Source organism: Bos grunniens, chromosome 13 (assembly GCF_055505025.1).
Source record: "Bos grunniens cultivar Pamir isolate PY7600 chromosome 13, Bosgru_T2T1.0, whole genome shotgun sequence".
Lineage (NCBI taxonomy): Eukaryota > Metazoa > Chordata > Mammalia > Artiodactyla > Bovidae > Bos > Bos grunniens.
In genome coordinates, this window is record NC_141177.1 from 45,024,818 (window position 1) to 45,042,229 (window position 17,412).

General features: G+C 47.6%; 1 protein-coding gene across 33 annotated transcripts in view; it reads left to right on the top strand.

Annotated features, from left to right (window-relative positions):
* Positions 1 to 17,412, top strand: part of DZANK1 (double zinc ribbon and ankyrin repeat domains 1) — a 52,649-nt gene that overhangs the window by 26,847 nt on the left and 8,390 nt on the right. For 18 of the 33 annotated variants that reach the window (XR_015139476.1, XR_015139471.1, XR_015139472.1 and 15 more), the window contains exons 11-17: positions 2,290 to 2,497; positions 4,785 to 4,888; positions 6,935 to 7,009; positions 8,659 to 8,755; positions 9,649 to 9,749; positions 13,003 to 13,083; positions 13,755 to 13,882. Coding sequence is in view for 18 of the 33 variants with exons in the window: in XM_086333801.1 (XP_086189927.1) it covers positions 2,290 to 2,497; positions 4,785 to 4,888; positions 6,935 to 7,009; positions 8,659 to 8,755; positions 9,649 to 9,749; positions 13,003 to 13,083; positions 13,755 to 13,882 (794 nt within the window). In the remaining 15 variants the exon portion in view is untranslated. Of the gene's footprint in view, positions 1 to 67; positions 233 to 2,289; positions 2,498 to 4,784; positions 4,889 to 6,934; positions 7,010 to 8,658; positions 8,756 to 9,648; positions 9,750 to 13,002; positions 13,084 to 13,754; positions 13,883 to 17,412 lie in introns of all 33 variants that reach the window. The other 15 variants (XR_015139465.1, XR_015139466.1, XR_015139469.1 and 12 more) reach the window with 1 other exon arrangement.

The window sequence follows — 17,412 nt, forward strand, 5'->3', positions numbered from 1 at the left end:
GTAAGCTGTATGGGAAGACTGTGTCTCTAATATTCATGAAAATTTGAAAGTATTTTCTGTCCTCTAGCCTAGTGTTCCGACTTGCTACTCAGTTTGCTTTAAATGTGGGGCCAGCAATCACCCATCTGCTCGCTTCTGTGGCTCCTGTGGCCTTTATGTGAGGTCCTTGGCACGACCCTACGTGGAGAGCAGCCTGGCTCCAGCTGCTGGAGAATTTGGCCTGTTTGCTGAGGTGAGGCCTCCACGCTAGTAAAACCTGGTCCCGGGACGGGGTTTTAACTCTGAATTTGTGTACCCGACCCTGTGAGCAAGCCCAGGGGACAAGAGCCAAAACACTTAGACCCTTCTTGTGGACTTTAACTAGGTGTACAAATGAGTTCAACCAGTTTATGTTTTCAACACATTGATTGCTTTGGGATTCAAAGATATGCACTTATAGATATTCATATCTATATAAATAGATGTGATATTCATAGATATTCATATCAGGCAGATATTCATAGATATGCATTTATCTACACTAAATTGAGGCCTAACCACATATACAAGGCAATAGATGTCATTGCACACATGCTCAGTCGCTTCATTCATGTCCAACTCATGGTGACCCTGTGGACTGTAGCCCTCCAGGCTCCTCTGTCCATGGGATTGTCCAGGCAAGAATAATGAAATGGGTTGCCACGCCCTCCTCCAGGGGATCTTCCCAACCCACGGATTGAACCCACATCTCTCATGCCTCCTGCATTATCAGGCGGGTTCTTTACACTAGCACCACTTGGGAAGCCCTGCTGCTGCTGCTCCTAAGTCACTTCAGTCATGTCCGACTCTGTGCGACCCCATAGATGGCAGCACACCAGGCTCTGCTGTCCCTGGGATTCTCCAGGCAAGAACACTGGAGTGGGTTGCCATCTCCTTCTCCAATGCATGGAAGTGAAAAGTGAAAGTGAAATCGCTCAGTTGTGTCCGACTCTTAGCGACCCCATGGACTGCAGCCCACCAGGTTTCTCCGTCCATGGGATTTTCCAGGCAAGAGTACTGGAGTAAGGTGCCATTGTCATTAGGGAGATTTAAAATACATGGGATAAAATGTATTTTTTTCTCTTGAATTTCTTATGTAGCACACCAAGAAATTTCCCCCTGCTCTTTTATATTTTAGAAAACTTACACTGGGGTACATAAAATTGCTTTTGCCACTTATAACAACTGGGCATATTTGAGGAAAATCTCCCAAGACTATTTTCAGAAGGACTTAATCTCTAACCAGCTTCATGTTAGCCATTTATGGATTTGTCTAAACTACAGAAAGATTTTTCAGGTCTGTTCTCCTCTTTAGATTCTTCCTTTCATCAGAAGAATTTGTGAAGACTGATCATTTGTAGAGAGAATGCACATGCACTCAGCAACTTTGCATCCATTTTTAGGGAGTTCATGCCTTTTTAAGTCTAAGTCCTAAGTGTTAGTCGTTTCAGTCATGTCCAACTCTTTGCAACCCCATTGTAGCCCACCAGGCTTCTCTGTCCATGGACTTTGCCAAGCAAGAATACTGGAGTGGGTGGTCATGCCCTTCTCCAGGAGATCTTCCTGACCCAGGGATTGAACCTGAGTTCTCTTATGTCTCCTGCATTGCAGGCAGATTCTTTTACTGTCTGAGCCACCATGCCTTCTTAACCCAGATTGAAACACAGATACCACGACTGCCAATAACCCAGGTGGCATGTTTGTGCAAGTGAGACACGTTGGTTTTTCCTTAAGACACTTGACTGCCATCTGTTGGAAATTGATTGTAATTTACTAATTTTGTTGGACATTTTCTTCCATCTACCGGAAAAATTGTCCTAATGTGCAAACATACAGCATCCACCAGGTGAATATCACCCCTTTAGATGCAGTGCTCTTGTGCAGTGTGCAACATATACAGCATTACATGAGGGTCCTCTCAGTCCCCCAGGCCCAGAGGACGGAGAGTATCTCAGAGAAAATGCTGGTGCCCGGTAGCTGAGTGTGGATGGTCCACTGGATTGTAAAGTTGAGAGGATGGATTTCTTCTAGGCCTCAGGGAGTAGGACAGTCAGTGGCCAGGGGGTGGAGCTGGCTTCACAGATCAGGCTGGGCATTGCTGGGAAAAACAAGCAGGGAAGATGAGGCAAGACCTGGAAACTTTTTTTTTAGTTCAAAGTAGTGTTTTGGAGTTACTCTTGCTTCTGATTAGGACTGTTTTCTGTGAGTAAAATGGAAAATGAATTAACTTATATTATAATTCTTTTAATGTTTCCTGTCTTGCTCACGTAGCCTCGACCTGTCTGGCAGCCCCTAAACGTTCCTCTGCCCAGGCCTGACGCTGGACCTAAGAGGGATGTGGGCACACAGACCACTGGCCTGTTCTACCCATCGGGGACCCTCCTGGCGAAAAAAGAGCTGGAGGTGGCTTCCCAGAAGCAGAGGCAGGAGAAGACGAGTGACCACAAGCCTCTCCTCACAGCTGTCAGCCCAGGGAGAGGTGAGACAAACACTTCTCTGCAGGGCACCCACACTCAGCGAAAGAGAATTTCCTTTTCTTCCTTTTGATTTATTTTTTATATACAGGAAGTGCCTTTATTTTTCTGTTTCCAAGTCATTTTGGTCTGAATGAATGATAACACTTCCTTAAACTTTTAGCGTGATTTGACCCCTAACCCCATTATCTAGTTTGTAAATGAAATAGCACATAAGCCTTTGTATACTAACATACAAATGTTGGTAGTCTGCATCCCTGTTGCTGTCTGCCATCAGCTCTTTTTAGTGTGGTAAAGTTCACCTGACATGAATGTCACCGTCTTCCCCATTTTAGAGGGTACAATTCGGCAGTATTTAGTACATGAGCAGTGTTGTACGACCATCACCGCTCTTCCTCTCCTTTTCCAGAACGTTTTCATCTCCTCAAAGGTAAACCCCGTCTCCTGTAAGCACCAGCCTTTACACCACCCCCCCCCCAAGTGTGTAGTCACCACTCGTCTGTGTCTGTCTTTATGGATTTGCTTGTTCTGGATGTATAAATGGAACCATATGATGTCTTTTGTGACCAGCTTCTTTCACTTTGTTGTTCAGTCACTCAGTCGTGTCCGACTCTTTGCAACCCCATGGACTGCAGCACACCAGGCTTCCCTGTCCTTCACCATCTCCCCAAGCTTGCTCAGACTCATGTCCTTTGAGTCAGTGATGCCATTCAACTGTCTCACCTCTGTCTCCCCCTTCTCCTCCTGCCTTCAGTCTTTCCCAGCATCAGGGTCTTTTCTAATGAGTTGGCTCTTGGCATCAGGTGGCCACAGTATTAGAGCTTCAGCTTCAGCATCAGTCTTTCACTTCGTATAATGTTTCCAAGTTTGTCCATGCAGCCTGTTTCAATACTTCATCCTCTTTTTATAGCTGAGTGATACTCTATTGTGTTTGTTCATCAATAGTGGACATTTGAGTTGTGTGGCTTTGGCAAGGTCTCTTTCCCTGACCACCGCCAGCCTTTAAGTCCCACATACTGCTGGCCGATTGCTTTATTACTTTCCACAATGCTCTAGGGGTATAAACTGCTCTACAGATTGATCCAGCTAAATGTGAGGCTTTTTTTTTTTTTTAACATGGCTAGTTTTTGAGGTCAGTGTTTGAGATGTTTTTCAGACTTCATGAGAGCTTGTCTTGCTTAGCTGTTTATTTCTGTGCTTCTCTTTGGTAAGGTGGCCAGCCTGTGGTTTAACTCCTGTCTCTAGGCTCCTCTTACTTACTTTCTACCACATCATTCACTGTTATCCTTAGGCCGTAACATCCCCTCCTGTGGGGGCTATGGCCAGCTGGAGGGCCTGCCCCATCCAGAGCAGGCAGCTGCCCTTTGGGCCCAGGCAGCTGAGCCGACGCAGAAGGGCAGGCCTAGTGCGGCCGTGTGTCACCCACCTGGGGACGAGAGAACAGACACATGTGAAATCTCTCAAGTCTTAAGTGGTGGCAATGAATTAGAATTATTGTAAACCCTGTGCCGACTGGAAAGAGGCAAAAGGAAGCTTTTCAGAAACATTCTGCATATTGACGGGCATATATACTTGCCAAGACTCAGACTGTACCTTTAAAATAGGTGTATTTTAAAGGTGTATTTTTAATAAGTTGTTTCTCAATATGCTTAATTTTAAAAGAGTAAAAGAAAAAGACTCCCTTGGGATTTCCCTGGTGGTCCAGTGGCTAAGACTCCACATTCTCAATGCAGGGGCCACAGGTTCGATTCCTGGTTGGGGAACTAAGGTTCCCCATGCCTCCTGGCACAGCCAAAAAATAAAATAAAAAGACCCCAGATATGGCAATCAAAATGTTCCATTGGAATTCTATAGTATTCTGTGATTGTTCTTAGTTGCCTATCATGTCTGACTCTTTGCAACCCCATGGACTGTAGCCCGCCAGGCTTTTCTGTCCGTGGGATTCTCCAAGCAAGAATACTGGAGTGGGTGGCCATTCTCTTCTCCAGGGTATCTTCCCGACCCAGGGATCAAACCTAGTTCTCCTGCATTGCAGGCGAATTCTTTTACCGCCTAAGCCACCAGGGAAGCCCATTCTATGATTAATCATGTGCAAAAAAAAAAAAATTAACCAGGAACAAAAAAAAAAAAAACCAGAACTTACTCTAGTACATAGTCGAGGTTCAGTAAGTAAAAACCATCACAGAGTTTGGCCAAGTGAAGCCAGCTTTCTGAGAACGCATGGCGTGCTGGTCCTTCTCTGCCTTTACCTCGGAGGAATCACCCGTGTCCTCGGTCTTCTCTCCTCCTCAGGATACTGGAGAAAGCAGGTGGACCACATCTCCGCGCACCTCCGGTCTTATGCTCAGAACAACCCTGAATTCCGAGCCTTGATTGCAGAACCCAGGATGGGAAAGGTGGGTGGACTCTGAGTGGAACTTCCACACCGACCGTCCCGCGGGATCGGTCTAAGGTTGCCCCCACTGACTGTCCTGAAACTGCACTTGGCTTGCTCTTTTTCCTTCTCCTTCCTGCTTTCCATGCTTCCTCACTGTCCTCCCCACAGCTCTGCCTCCCTCAATCACTTGCCACCGAGTCTTGTCCCAGGGTCTGGGCACCTGACTGAAGACGGTGCATTGTGAGCATCTTATGCTTCTAGATGCCGCAGGCTGTGGGATTCTGAGTCAGAACCATTGTACTTAACTGTAGGGTTGTGTGTGGGATTTCCCTCATGGCTCAGATGGTAAAGAATCTGCCCACAGTGCAGGAGACCCGGGTTCAATCCCTGCATCGGGAAGATCCCCCAGAGAAGGGAATGGAGGGTTAGACTGTAATGAAAGAATAGTGTAGTATAGCCACATTGGCACTAAATCCCATCCCTTTTCACTCGCCCTTGTGGCCATAAGAGTTACCAGGTAATCTGCGCTCAGTACCTGCATCAGGTCCTCCATCTCTAGTCCTCTCAACATACCTACAGTGGGTAGCCTCACCTTGTGGCAGTTTTGAAAACATGCCCACAGACTCTTGGAGAGTCTGCCCTTCAAAGGATGGAGTCTGCGTCCCCTCACCTTGAATCTGGGTGAGCTTGTGATTGTCTGACTAACAGACTTTGGCGGAAGTGATGCCTGGGCCTCCCAAGGTGTGATCATGCAAGCCTTCCCCTGCTTGGCACGCTCACCACCAGCACTCTCTCATGGAGCCTGGCCACCCCACTGTGAGAAGCCCAAGCCACGCCGAGTGGCCGCACATAGGGGCTCCGTCTGCAGCCCCAGCTGAAGCAAGTCCTTGCATGGTCCTGCCTCGTGTGGAGCCAGGCAGATGACTGACGAGATCCTGGTCATCCCAGCCCCTGAGCATGGAGCCACCTCTTGCCACTTGAGTCCTTCCAGCTAAGACCTCAGGCATGGAGCAAGACAAGCTGTCCATGACATGTCCTTTGGAATCCATGAACATGATAAAATGGTGGTTATTGAATGCCACTAAATTTGGGGGGTTTTACGCTGCAGTAGATAATCAGAACGAGCCTTATTTGACATCCAGGAAAACTGGCTCAGGGAACTTGGTAACCTTCCCAGGACTACACCCTGGGTCTTGGGGATCAGGATTTGAAGCAGGTCTGTTAGATCTCAAGGGTACTGCTATTATAAAGACACATCTATGAAAAGACCTTTTCCTCCGTCATGAGGTCAGAAGAACCTTTAAAAGTTGGCCCAACCCACTCCTCTGCCACCAGGTTAGGCCAACATTGAAACTGTGTCATTGTCAAGTATTGCTAAATTTTTTTTTTATAATCCATTCTGGTGGTTTGTTAAATCTTTGGCCCAGTCTGGGGGTCTGTAGGCTATGACCTGTGGGGTGAATCTGGCCTGTAGTTTTGTAAATCAAGTTTTATTGGATCACAGCTGCACTCATTCATATACTTATTGTCTGTAGCTGCTTTTGTGCTACAATGGCAAGGACCCTATGGCCCACAAAACCTAAAATATTCAGTGTCTGATCCTTAAAGCATTTGCTGAGTCCCATTGATATAAATTCCTTCTGGCACTTACAGAGATAGCAGCTCACCTGAATATCTGGTCCTTGATTGCCAAGGACCTGCCCCACCCCCACCCCAGGTTACCTTTTCCTAGTTGACTTGCAGCCATGTGACTTAATTAAAGTATGTCTCCTGCAGAGAGTATAAATTTGAGTCTTGCTTTCTTAACCAAATCTGGCAGTCTTGACTCTTTGATTGGCGCATTTAGTTCATCTATGATTAATGGAATTATAGATAAGTATGCATTTGTGTCTGCCATTTGCTCTTTGTGTTCTGTTTCATCTGGTTTTTTGTTTCTCTATTCCTGCTTTCTTTCGCGTTAATGAAATAATTGACTGCATGTACAGTTTGGCATCTCAGAGTTTCTTGGCCTCAGGGCCTTGAGTCCCACACTCCTGGTCGTGAATTCTCTTACTTTTTTTACAAGCTCATCTCTGCTACTGTTCATGAGGATGGATATGAAGTCAGCATCAGGCTGAATTATATTCAAGTCTCAAACAAGGTGAGTAAAACTGTCAAAAGTTATTCATTTGAGAACTGACTGACCTAGAAAAGGGTAGCTTATAATTTATTGAAATGCTTCTACATAATCCACAGAAAGGAAGAGTTTCCAATAACTGTAGGCTAGCAATTTCATAGAATTAGATAAGTAACTGAGCTAAACCTCAGAGAACCCATCTTTCAGGCACATAAAAATGTCACGAGAACAGGAATTAACACCCTATTGGTCCTTTAGTTCTCTGGTTACTTACACTCACTAAAGTCCAGGTGAAAGGCTGCATAAGTGTTTGCTATATGTACTTTGACCTCTTTGCCTATAAAAATAAGCCAAACTTTGTGGCCATATATCCCTTGACCTGCCCTCTTATGTGGTAACTGGAACATTGTCACAGGGCCTGTGTGTGACCAACACTAATTGACCGATTCACAGCTTTAGTTTCATTTGACAAGAAGTCACAGTATACAAAAAGAACAATGAATGAATTGAGAAGGTGAGTGAAGAAGGCAAGGAAAAGAAGGGGGAACTTGCCCATGGCTATGACCTGGCCGGATAGATGCCTTGGCCATGCCTAAGTCACAGGGAGGCTGGGAGCGGGATCCCATGGGAAAATGCACGTGAACATGCTCTGAGACCAAAGAAAGTGCTAAATGCTATGATTTCTGTTGTGTGGCTGCAGCAGAACTTAGGCTGGGAGGTGCTTAGGAGAATGGGACTGAGGAATGCAGGAGGTAGGGTTCGAGGGGATGTGGGTGGTGGGAGGCTGAATGACAAGGGCTCTAGCCTGATCCACCAGGAGCTCTGGCATGTGAATCACACCACCTTTGTCCCCAGTTGAGGTGGGGGGAGGGGCATAACCACTAGGGCAAGTCAGCACCCACCTACTGAGGGCAGCTGGGGACAGGGGTCAGCCATGAGTTGTTAGCAGCCAGCGTAGCAGCTGGGATGGTAGCTGATGGGATTAGGGAAACTGGGCAGCCACCAAGGGCATCTACAGTGTGTGTCCATCATGTAGAAGTGAGACAAGTGTCCCCAGATTCACAGTATGTTTCTTCTTAGCCTGTGTGTTCTGTGCTCAAGAAGTAGTGGGTGGCCCCATGGTGGGGTGGGCAGGATGCCACGCTGTGTGAGTGATCCAGGTGGATCAGAATTCCAGGTCTGGCCTTTGTCCACCCATCCTGATTTTACAGACATCCACGTAACCTCATTTTACCTTCTGGTCATAATATTTCCACTTTACAGATGAGGAAACTGAGGCTCAAGGTTCCTAAGGTAGTAAGTGACAGCACCAGGATTCAAGCTCTGCAGCCTGAGCCTGCCCGTCAGGCCGACCTAATTCCAAGACTTGGGAGGGCACAGTTACATACACGTTGTATAGAGGGGCTGGGGCAGCTGAGGGAAAGTGGGCTGGCAGGAACCCATTTGGAGGCTGTTGCCATGTTCCTCGTGAGAGAGCAGGGGCCAGACCGAGGCGGCGTTTAAGAGGCAGAATGGACAAAGCAACACGGTGAGGTCAGGGAGATGTCCAGGACGGCCAGGCTTCAGGCTTGACCATCCGTCATTAACAGAGACAGGGGCAGGTGAGCAGGGAGACCGTTCTTTGTGCTGGGACGTGGCGTCGTTCACTGTGCGTGAATTTTTTCATTGGCCAGAACTTTTACCTGAACAAGGCGATGAATTTCAGCGACCACTTTCTGAGCAGCATCACTGAGGGCGGGAACGGGCTATTCGGCAGCGGGTCCAGCTTGGGTGAGTTGTCCCCTTTCTGGGACCGTTAAAACATTGACCCATTAAATATGGACATTGTTAAGAGGACAAATCCTATGAGTTCTCATCACGAGGAACAGTATTTTGCCTACCTCTTTAGTTTTGTTTCTGTACGAGGTGACACTGTCCACCAAGCTTCTTGTGATCACTATTTCATGGCGTAAATCATCATGCTGCACGCCTGAAAGTTAGGCAGTGCTGGATGTCAATTACATCTCAACAAAACTGGAAGAAAAATAATAATTAAAAAAAGAAAAACCAGGAGACTTCCCTGGTGGTCCCGGTGGTTACGACTTCTTCCAGTGCAGGCGGTAAGGGTTCGATCCCTGGTCGAGAAGCTAAGATCCTATGTGCTTCAAAGCCAGAAAACCAAAGCATAGAACAGAGGCCACAGTGTTGTAACAAATTCAACAAAGACTTTAAAAACGGTGCCCATCAAAAAAATTTTTTTTAATGAGAATAAAAAGGACGGTGGACCAAACACACACAGTGACTCCACAAGGATGGCAGAGAAGTGCTTACCATTTGCTGGCCAGCCACACCCGGCCAGCGCTTTCACCTTCAGGCCGTGTTACCTCCTCTGGCCTCCCAGAAGTCAAGTGTGAGACCTTTGCAGATAGATTGGGGCAGGGGGTACAGTTTGGGGTCTGAAAACTGTAGCTTCTTTTTTTCCCCTCCTTCTCATCCATCCTCTAGTTCTGGACTCAGAGGGCCAGCCCCAAGAGTCCTTTCTGCCAGGTTTCATCAAATAGAAATTTCTATAAAAGCCTTTTCCTCCTCCTGACTTCCAAGGGGGCACGCGGGGAGGGAGAATGGCTCTTCCACAAGGGAGGTGGCAGGGGGCGTCACTTGGTCCTGGACTCCTGTCATTCCAGTGAGCGACTACAGCCAGGGTGCTCTTGACACCGAGGAGAAAGTCACCAGGACCAAGAATTTCAAGACCAAACCCTTTCAAGAGAAGAAGCAGCAGCTTTCGGTACGTGTGCTCCTTGATGCTTCAGCCTGTGCATCTAGTGTTTCGTTTTGAGATTTTTACAGATTTATTCATTTTTAATTGGAGGATAGTTGCTCTCCAGCGTTGTGGTGGTTTGTGCCATACATCAACATGAATCAGCCACAGGTATACACACCACCTCCCTACCACCTCCCACCTCCCACCCCATTTTGAGATTTTTTTTAAATGGAAGAATACTTTTTCATTTTCTGTTTCCTTTTTTTTTTACACTATGTTTCCATCTTATGGAGGTAATACCCTATAAAATCTCTCAAGATTATTCACTGAAATTATTTTACAGTTCTTTCCAGTCTCCTGAACCACCTCTTTTTTCTCTAGAGTCAATTCCATCTGCTTATCTTTCTCTCTTTCTTTTTTTTTTTTTGGTTTGTCTTAAACACGTGCTGACCCTTGGATGTCAGGTCACGTTGACAAATGAAGGGCTGGTTTGATCAGCACAGGAGCCCAGCCTGGGTGCCTGGCTAGGTGTGGGCCCGAGGTCCCTGTCGGCAGAGGGTTCCTGAAGTGGCTGGCCTGGGAAGGCTTCTCCCCTGGTGGGCAATGTGGTGGTGTGAGTGCTGTGGTGTTTTCCATTCCTTCCTGGCCCTCCATCCCTTCCTGGCCCTCCATCCCCTTCCTGTGTCCATCATAGAGACCTGGGCTCTGCCCTTCACTTGCTTGGGCCCCATGTTCCCAGTAGAAGCCTCTGTTAGGCAAATCACCAACCATCTGGAAAACAGCATTGGGTTCAAGCAGCAGGAGAAACCTCCACCCTACTATACCCTTCTCTGGAGACAGGGGGCGCTAGCCATCCCCGCTTTCACCCTGAAGCCCTTTAATAATGCACTGTGGATTCAGCCACACCCAGTGCCCTCCCGCCCTCTGGGCTCCCTGGGGAGAACCCACTTACACTACTGGGGTCCACACTTTGCTTTTCTTCTTGGCTTCAATTCCTGATGCGTCTGATTCCATCTATTTTCTCCCTCTGGAATTCCTCACCATTTCTGATCCACGGACAGTACCTTTTCCAGGTTTCCCACAGCTGTTCGAGTGTAGTTTTTCACAAATATGGGCCCTGAATAGTTTTAAGGGGAGCTTTGGAGAGAGAAAGAGACACGGGTGCCCTTGCTCACCCACCATCCTGCCCTTTGGCTGGATGTCTTTGGTGTGGCAAGGGGAACAGAGGTGCTTAGCCACGAGCCCAGAGCCAGGGTCCCCGCCTAAGATGCAGGTGGATACGGACAGCGTCGGTTCTTCCTCCATCCTCAGTCACATCAAGCCCCGGGCCTCTCAGGCTCACACTCCAGCACCCAGCCTGCAGCAGGGGTTCTCCGCAGGCGGGTGCTCACATTCAGGCTGATTTCAAACACCTTAAAAAGCATAAGTTCACATGGTAAAGAATCTGCCTGCAATGTAGGAGACCCGGGTTCAATCCCTAGGCGATCCCCTGGAGAAGGAAATGGCAACACACTCCAGTATTCTTACCTGGGGAATCCCACGGACAGAGAAGCCTGGCGGGCTACAGCCAGACCCACCTGAGCAACGGACACTACATAAACCATGCAGAGTCAACGTCAGGGTTCACCTGGTTGCTTTTCCTAGAAACACTGATGATAAAACTAGTGTGGGGTTTCTGGGGTTTTTTTGTGAGGTTTCTCATTGCATCCCTGTCCTTAGTAGCACAAACGAGTGTCTGTGTGGAGTCCTTCCCCCAGGCAAGACATCAGAGACCGGCCAGGCTTACTTTAGATGTGTTTACTTGTGCTGCTGGCCATTGAGGATCCTACATACCACACATGCATTCCTCCTACACACCACATACACACCACACACACACGCCTGCATATGCACGCACGCACACACATACACACCCCTACATGCCGGAGTCCAGCTCCAGCAGCCGGGGATTCAACTTGAAGAGGTGAACAGTGTCAGCGAATGAGACAGCCTCTCAGTTTTCTTGGACTGCCTGTTTATTTCAAGTTTAAGATTCTCTTTTATACTTTTACAAAAACATTAGGTCAGAGGTTTGATATTTTCAGTTCCCATTGACCCAGATTTATTTTCTCCATAAATCGTTGTTGCTCTTCAAACAGAGTTCCTGCTTCAGTGATTCTCTGAATCAGCCGTATCATCTATTATCTACCTCCTCTAATGTGTTCTATAGTTGTGATTACATTGTAACTCATGCTACATTCCTGTTTACTACTTATCTTCCTAAATCCTGTTTGCCCCTAACATCCTGAGCTCACTATATCTTAAAAAAGCTTCTAGCTATGCTGCTGCTGCTGCTAAGTCGCTTTAGTCGTGTCCAACTCTGTGTGACCCCATAGACAGCAGCCCATCAGGCTCCGCCGTCCCTGGCATTCTCCAGGCAAGAATACTGGAGTGGGTTGCCATTTCCTTCTCCAATGCATGAAAGTGAAAAGTGAAAGTGAAGTCGCTCAGCCGTATCCAACTCCTAGTGACCCCATGGACTGCAGCCTAGCAGGCTCCTCTGTCCATGGGATTTTCCAGGCAAGAGTACTAGCGTGGGGTGCCGTTGCCTTCTCCGTTCTAGCTATAGTGTATCTAAAAATTCCTAACTTCTATAAGCTATAGTAAAATATGCTAACTTTACAACATTCCTTAAATCTTTAACTTCTAACTGTTTTAATTATTTCTAAGCCCTAAATTCAGTAAACTCCTTTTCCATAAACATTCTCCTCACAAATAGGCTTCAGATAGCAATCCCTCACATGGCCTCAAGCTGCGGCCTATGTGCTCATCCTGGAACACTCCTTTGTAAAAGGCCTTGAGCAAATGTCAATGATTAACTTTATGAATTATTTTATGAGCACAGCTGCAGACGTTTTTGTGCCTTCTCATGTTGCTCTCAAGAACAATAAGCACCTTAATATTCCTTTTCAGTCAACTCAGCTGAGGAGAGGAAAAGACAAGTCAGAATTACAAGGCCTAACTACTTAATCCTGGGTCTGTGCCTGCGGAATGAGGAGAGGGGGCCAGGGGCCGTGCCTCCATTTTGTCAGTAATGCCTAACGCGGCTCCCAACACCTACACATATGCATCACACACACGTACGCACACACACACATGCTCACGCTTACCTGTCTTAGAGGCCCAGAATGTAACCCAGAGAGGAGACATTTGACCTGAGGGTTGAGCTGGCCCAGTGGGACTTGCCAGTAAAAATATTCTGCGGCCGCACAAATGACCAGCTTGTGTGCTCCTGCAGCCTGAAGACAGGCTTCTGCTGAAGGAGGTCGGACCCGCAGGGGAGGGAAGAGCATCTGTGATGGAGCAGCTGCTGGATGAGGTGAGGACAGCCGGCCTTCCGCCCCATCTCGGGCACACTCACAGAGCCGATTAATCAGAAACTGTCCAGGCAGCGGGCCCAGTGCTAGTCAAAACCTGCACAGTAGGGACTTCCCCAGTGGTCCAGTGGTTAAGACTTTGGGTTCCAGTGCAGGGGGTGCAGGTTCCATCCCTGGTGGGGGAGCTAAGATCCCACGTGCCTGTGACCCAAAATCTAAGAAATAAAACAGAAGCAATATTGTAATGAATTCAATAAAGTCTTTAAAAAAATGATCCACATTAAAAAAAGAAAACACACTTCACACTGTTACCTGTTGCTAATTTTTATAGCAAAAAAAATAGGCAGAAAAGTGCAAAGGAACCCAAATAACTTGCAGGCCGGGGGATAGAACCCATGGTCTGTGACTCTGTGCGAGCTTCCTGTCTCCTGAAGAAGCAGAGTGGTCCCTCTGGGGGCCTCCTACTGGGTTGGGGGTGGTGGGGGACAGGAACTCAAGTCCATCACCCATGTGATGCGACAGCTCTGTCTTCAGAGCTGGTCCTGGGCTTCCTGCTTCTCCTCTCTCCTGAATTAAGCAGTTTACTTCTGCCAGGGACTTGCTACTAGGAGGGCAAGCGGGTGCCACGGAACACAGGCTCTTGTGTGAGTTTGTCCCTTTCCCCATGCGGCAGGGAGCCGACCCCAACTGCAGTGACAACCAGGACCGGCCTGTCCTGAGCCTGGCGGCCATGAACCAACACCACGAAGCCATCCCGGTTCTCGTGCAGAGAGGAGCAGACGTGGACCAGCAGTGGGGCCCGTAAGTGAGCCGCGAAGAGGGGAGAGCGCTGGGTGAGGTCACAGCCAGCTGGGGCCTGGTGGGGCTCCACTGTCAGTCTACACGCCCACCCCATTCAACCTGAATCACTTAAGGACCATTTCAACCCATTCTGGCCTGAATGAGAGACTTGACTGTTGTCTGTTTTCCCAACTAGGTAAAACAAAGGTTTTTAAACAGATCATTGGATCATCTTTTGATGGCTTTTATAAATGATGATCCAGTTTGTTAGCTCATAAATTTATTTATATCTGTGGAGCCACAAATCCTTAGTCCTTAGGTGCTAAGCCCTGCTTTCGTCATGATCTGAAATGGTAAGAGTGTTCCCCATGGAAATGTACCCGTGAAGTTACTGCAGAAAGAAAACCTTGTCCTGGCATCTCCAGATACTAGCAGCACTGGAAGGAAGCTGAGTTGACCACCATATCTCCTGGTGCCTCGGTGTCCCCAGCCAAGAAGCAGGACAAAGAGACACTCGGAGACATGGGATGGTTACTTACCTGCCTCTCGAGCCACCTGGCCTGGTGACTCTTTTGTTGACTTGCGAATCACTTTGGAAACTGGGGTGGATGGTGTTTTGAGTCCAGGGCCTTGCTGTTAACAGCTCATATCCCACTGCCTTGATCACAGGTCAGCCACTCAGCCTCCCTCACTATTGCTGAGACCAGGTGGTTTCCCTCTATGAACTGTGCCTCTGAGGATGGCAAGGAGCACAGGGGATGAAAATTCAATAGTTTCACTTCTGCCTTCCTCTGTTTCAAAGTGTCCTCTAGCATTTTTATTCAAAATCCCTTTATTTTTCTATGTGTGTTTTCAAAGGTTTCTGCCCAGTAGGACCCCATGTCAGTAGACAGGACCCCTTTTTAGTTTCACTTTATAGCAGAATGTCTGGGATGTGGGTGAATGCATTTGATGCCTGGAATTTACTTTCTCAGGTTTTCTTACTGCTCTCATGCATCATATCTTGTAAGTTTCGTCATTTACCTACACTTACATTATCATTATTAATAGAAATAATGCCACCGTGGTTTGTGTTAAGGTATACTTTATATTTGTATAATTCCGACAAGGACTTTTTTTGGGGGTTGCAGTGAGTCTTTGTTGCTGTGCAGGCTTTCTGTAGTTCTGGCGAGTGGGAGTTACTCTTCATGGCGGTGTGTGGGCTCATCACGTGGCGGCCTCTCTTGTTGGGGAGCACAGGCTCTAGGCACGGGAGCTCAGTAGTTGTGGCACACGGCTTAGTTGCCCCGCGGCATGTGGGATCTTCCCGGACCAGGAATCCAGCCTGTGTCTCCTACATTGGCAGGCAGATTCTTCTCCACTGTATCACCATAGTAGTCCAAGACAAGGATTTTTAAATTGCGTCTAAGAATAATATTTTTGGTTTGAGAGATTTACAAAAATCTCTCAAGCATGTTTTGAATCAGTGCTTAAGTGTGATGAATCCTGGCTTTATGAAGATCAGCTAAGAGGATAAAACTTCTCTGGACATGGAACAGATGACCTGTTTCTCTTTGGTGTCCTCAGTTCCCATTCTTGCTTTATTGTCATTCTGTAAACTGACATCTTACCCATGGGTGATCTCCTTGCGTTTCTACTAAGTCTAGCTCGTGGCGTATGGTCTGGCTGAGCGTGTGTAACAGTACTTTTTCACATCCCCCTGTGTTGTCTTGGTTACTGTTAACAGTTTATGGGTCATGTAGGATGGGGTTCAGAAAGCAGATTTTTCCACCGAGAGCCAATTCTGCTAAGACTGGTTAGTATTTGCTAGTTTGAAATGTTTGGGCCTGAGTCCTCCCGGCTTCCGTCTCTCAGCTGGATCCAGGACATAAGCTCAAGGCTCCGCTGAGATCTTTAGGCACAAGCCCCTCAGAGATCTGACTTTCTTAGAGAAGAGGCCCTTTGCAAACAAGGACTCACATGCTCTTTCCCACCCCAAGCTGGTGAAGCTGATGGAGAGAGGTCACCCAGGGTAGTCTCTACAGAAGTAACCCCTGTTAAGCACCCTGGCAGGCAGTAGAAAGCCCCTTCCTAGGATTTCTGGCTCCCCGGTTTGTGTCTTTCTTACCAGAATAAACTTATACTCAGCAGAATGGGGATCTTGTTCAGTCGCTTAGTCGTTCAGTCGTGTCCAACTTTTTGCGACCCCATGGACTGCAGCACACCAGGCTTCCCTGTCCTTCACCATTTCCTGGAGAGAAAGTGGATGGCCAAGGAGTAATACACATCCTCCACCAAAGCTGATACCTCTTACCAGCAAACTTTAAAAGCACAACTGGAAGGCCTCACGAGGAGAGGGACATGGAGACGCGGTTTGCTTTTGGGCGGCAGCTGGGCTTCTTCACAGTTTCAAACTGTGAACAGTTTCAAACTTCGCGCCTCTGAGCTCTGCCCCAGGAGGCAGGTGAGGCAAATGCAGCTATCAGTGTACTTAGAGGTTCACTGTGGAGATGTATTGTTAGATAATTCAGGATTTACGCACAGAGAGTGTACCTTGATTCACCGAGATACCTAGATCGGGGTAAACAGTTTGCATTGCTGTACATTGGTAGAAAAGTGTCTTTATGATACAAATTTACAGAGTACCATGGTGTACTTGCTGTGCAAAACCGTGTTCTGGAAAGTCTGATATGACGACGACTAGATACTCAGAGGAACAAACTCACAGCTTGATGTTCTGACATGAGGGTGTGTTCCATCTCATGCCCTTGCTGTGTTGGAGTCAGTCTGAGGAGCAGAGTATACAATGAAGATTTATCATTTTCCCAAATGGACTGTGGTTACGCAGGAAGTATCAATTACTAATCTGGAAGATGTAGCCATCAGCAACCCGGCCCCCCTCACCCCCACACCACCTTCATTCAATAAACTGAACACCCTCTGCTCTCAGTCTGGGGAGAACTCTGAAGGCAGGAGGTCAGGAGTCTACTTGGAAGATGCTCTGACCCTGTGACTAAATAAGTTCAAATGGGAAATGTGTGATGAAGCCCCCCCCAGAACCCAAGGGTGTGAAGTGACAGGTAAACCTTCTACCACCAGGGAGGCGGGAAGGATGAAGGACGAGGAGGCTGGTGTTACCGAGACCTCCGTGGTCAGGCTCCCAGCATGCTGTACACCCCTCACCCTGAATTTGTACCTGGGTGGTCTCAGCTCCCCAAGAGAGGAACAAGCACTGTGTCACATGTGACCTGGTGGCCCTGGCACCTTTAAGGGCACCAGGAGCCACCCACACGTGTGCGGAGTAGACAAAGAATTCAAGTGTCTTAGAGCCCAGGAGATGTGACCTGAAAGACCTCATGAGAAACGTACACTTTGAAGGTGACCCCTGGGAATTTTGCTAATGGTTGGGGTGACAGAACAGTTTGGAGGCAGGAGAGAGCAAAATGTGGAGAAAACGAGCGTATTCTTCTCATCTGTCAAATGGGGGTGATTGTGCTCAAGTCATAGAGTTAGTGGAAGATGAAATGAGTGTTTTGAGGTGCCCGTGAGGAGCCTAATGATTGGACTCTAGT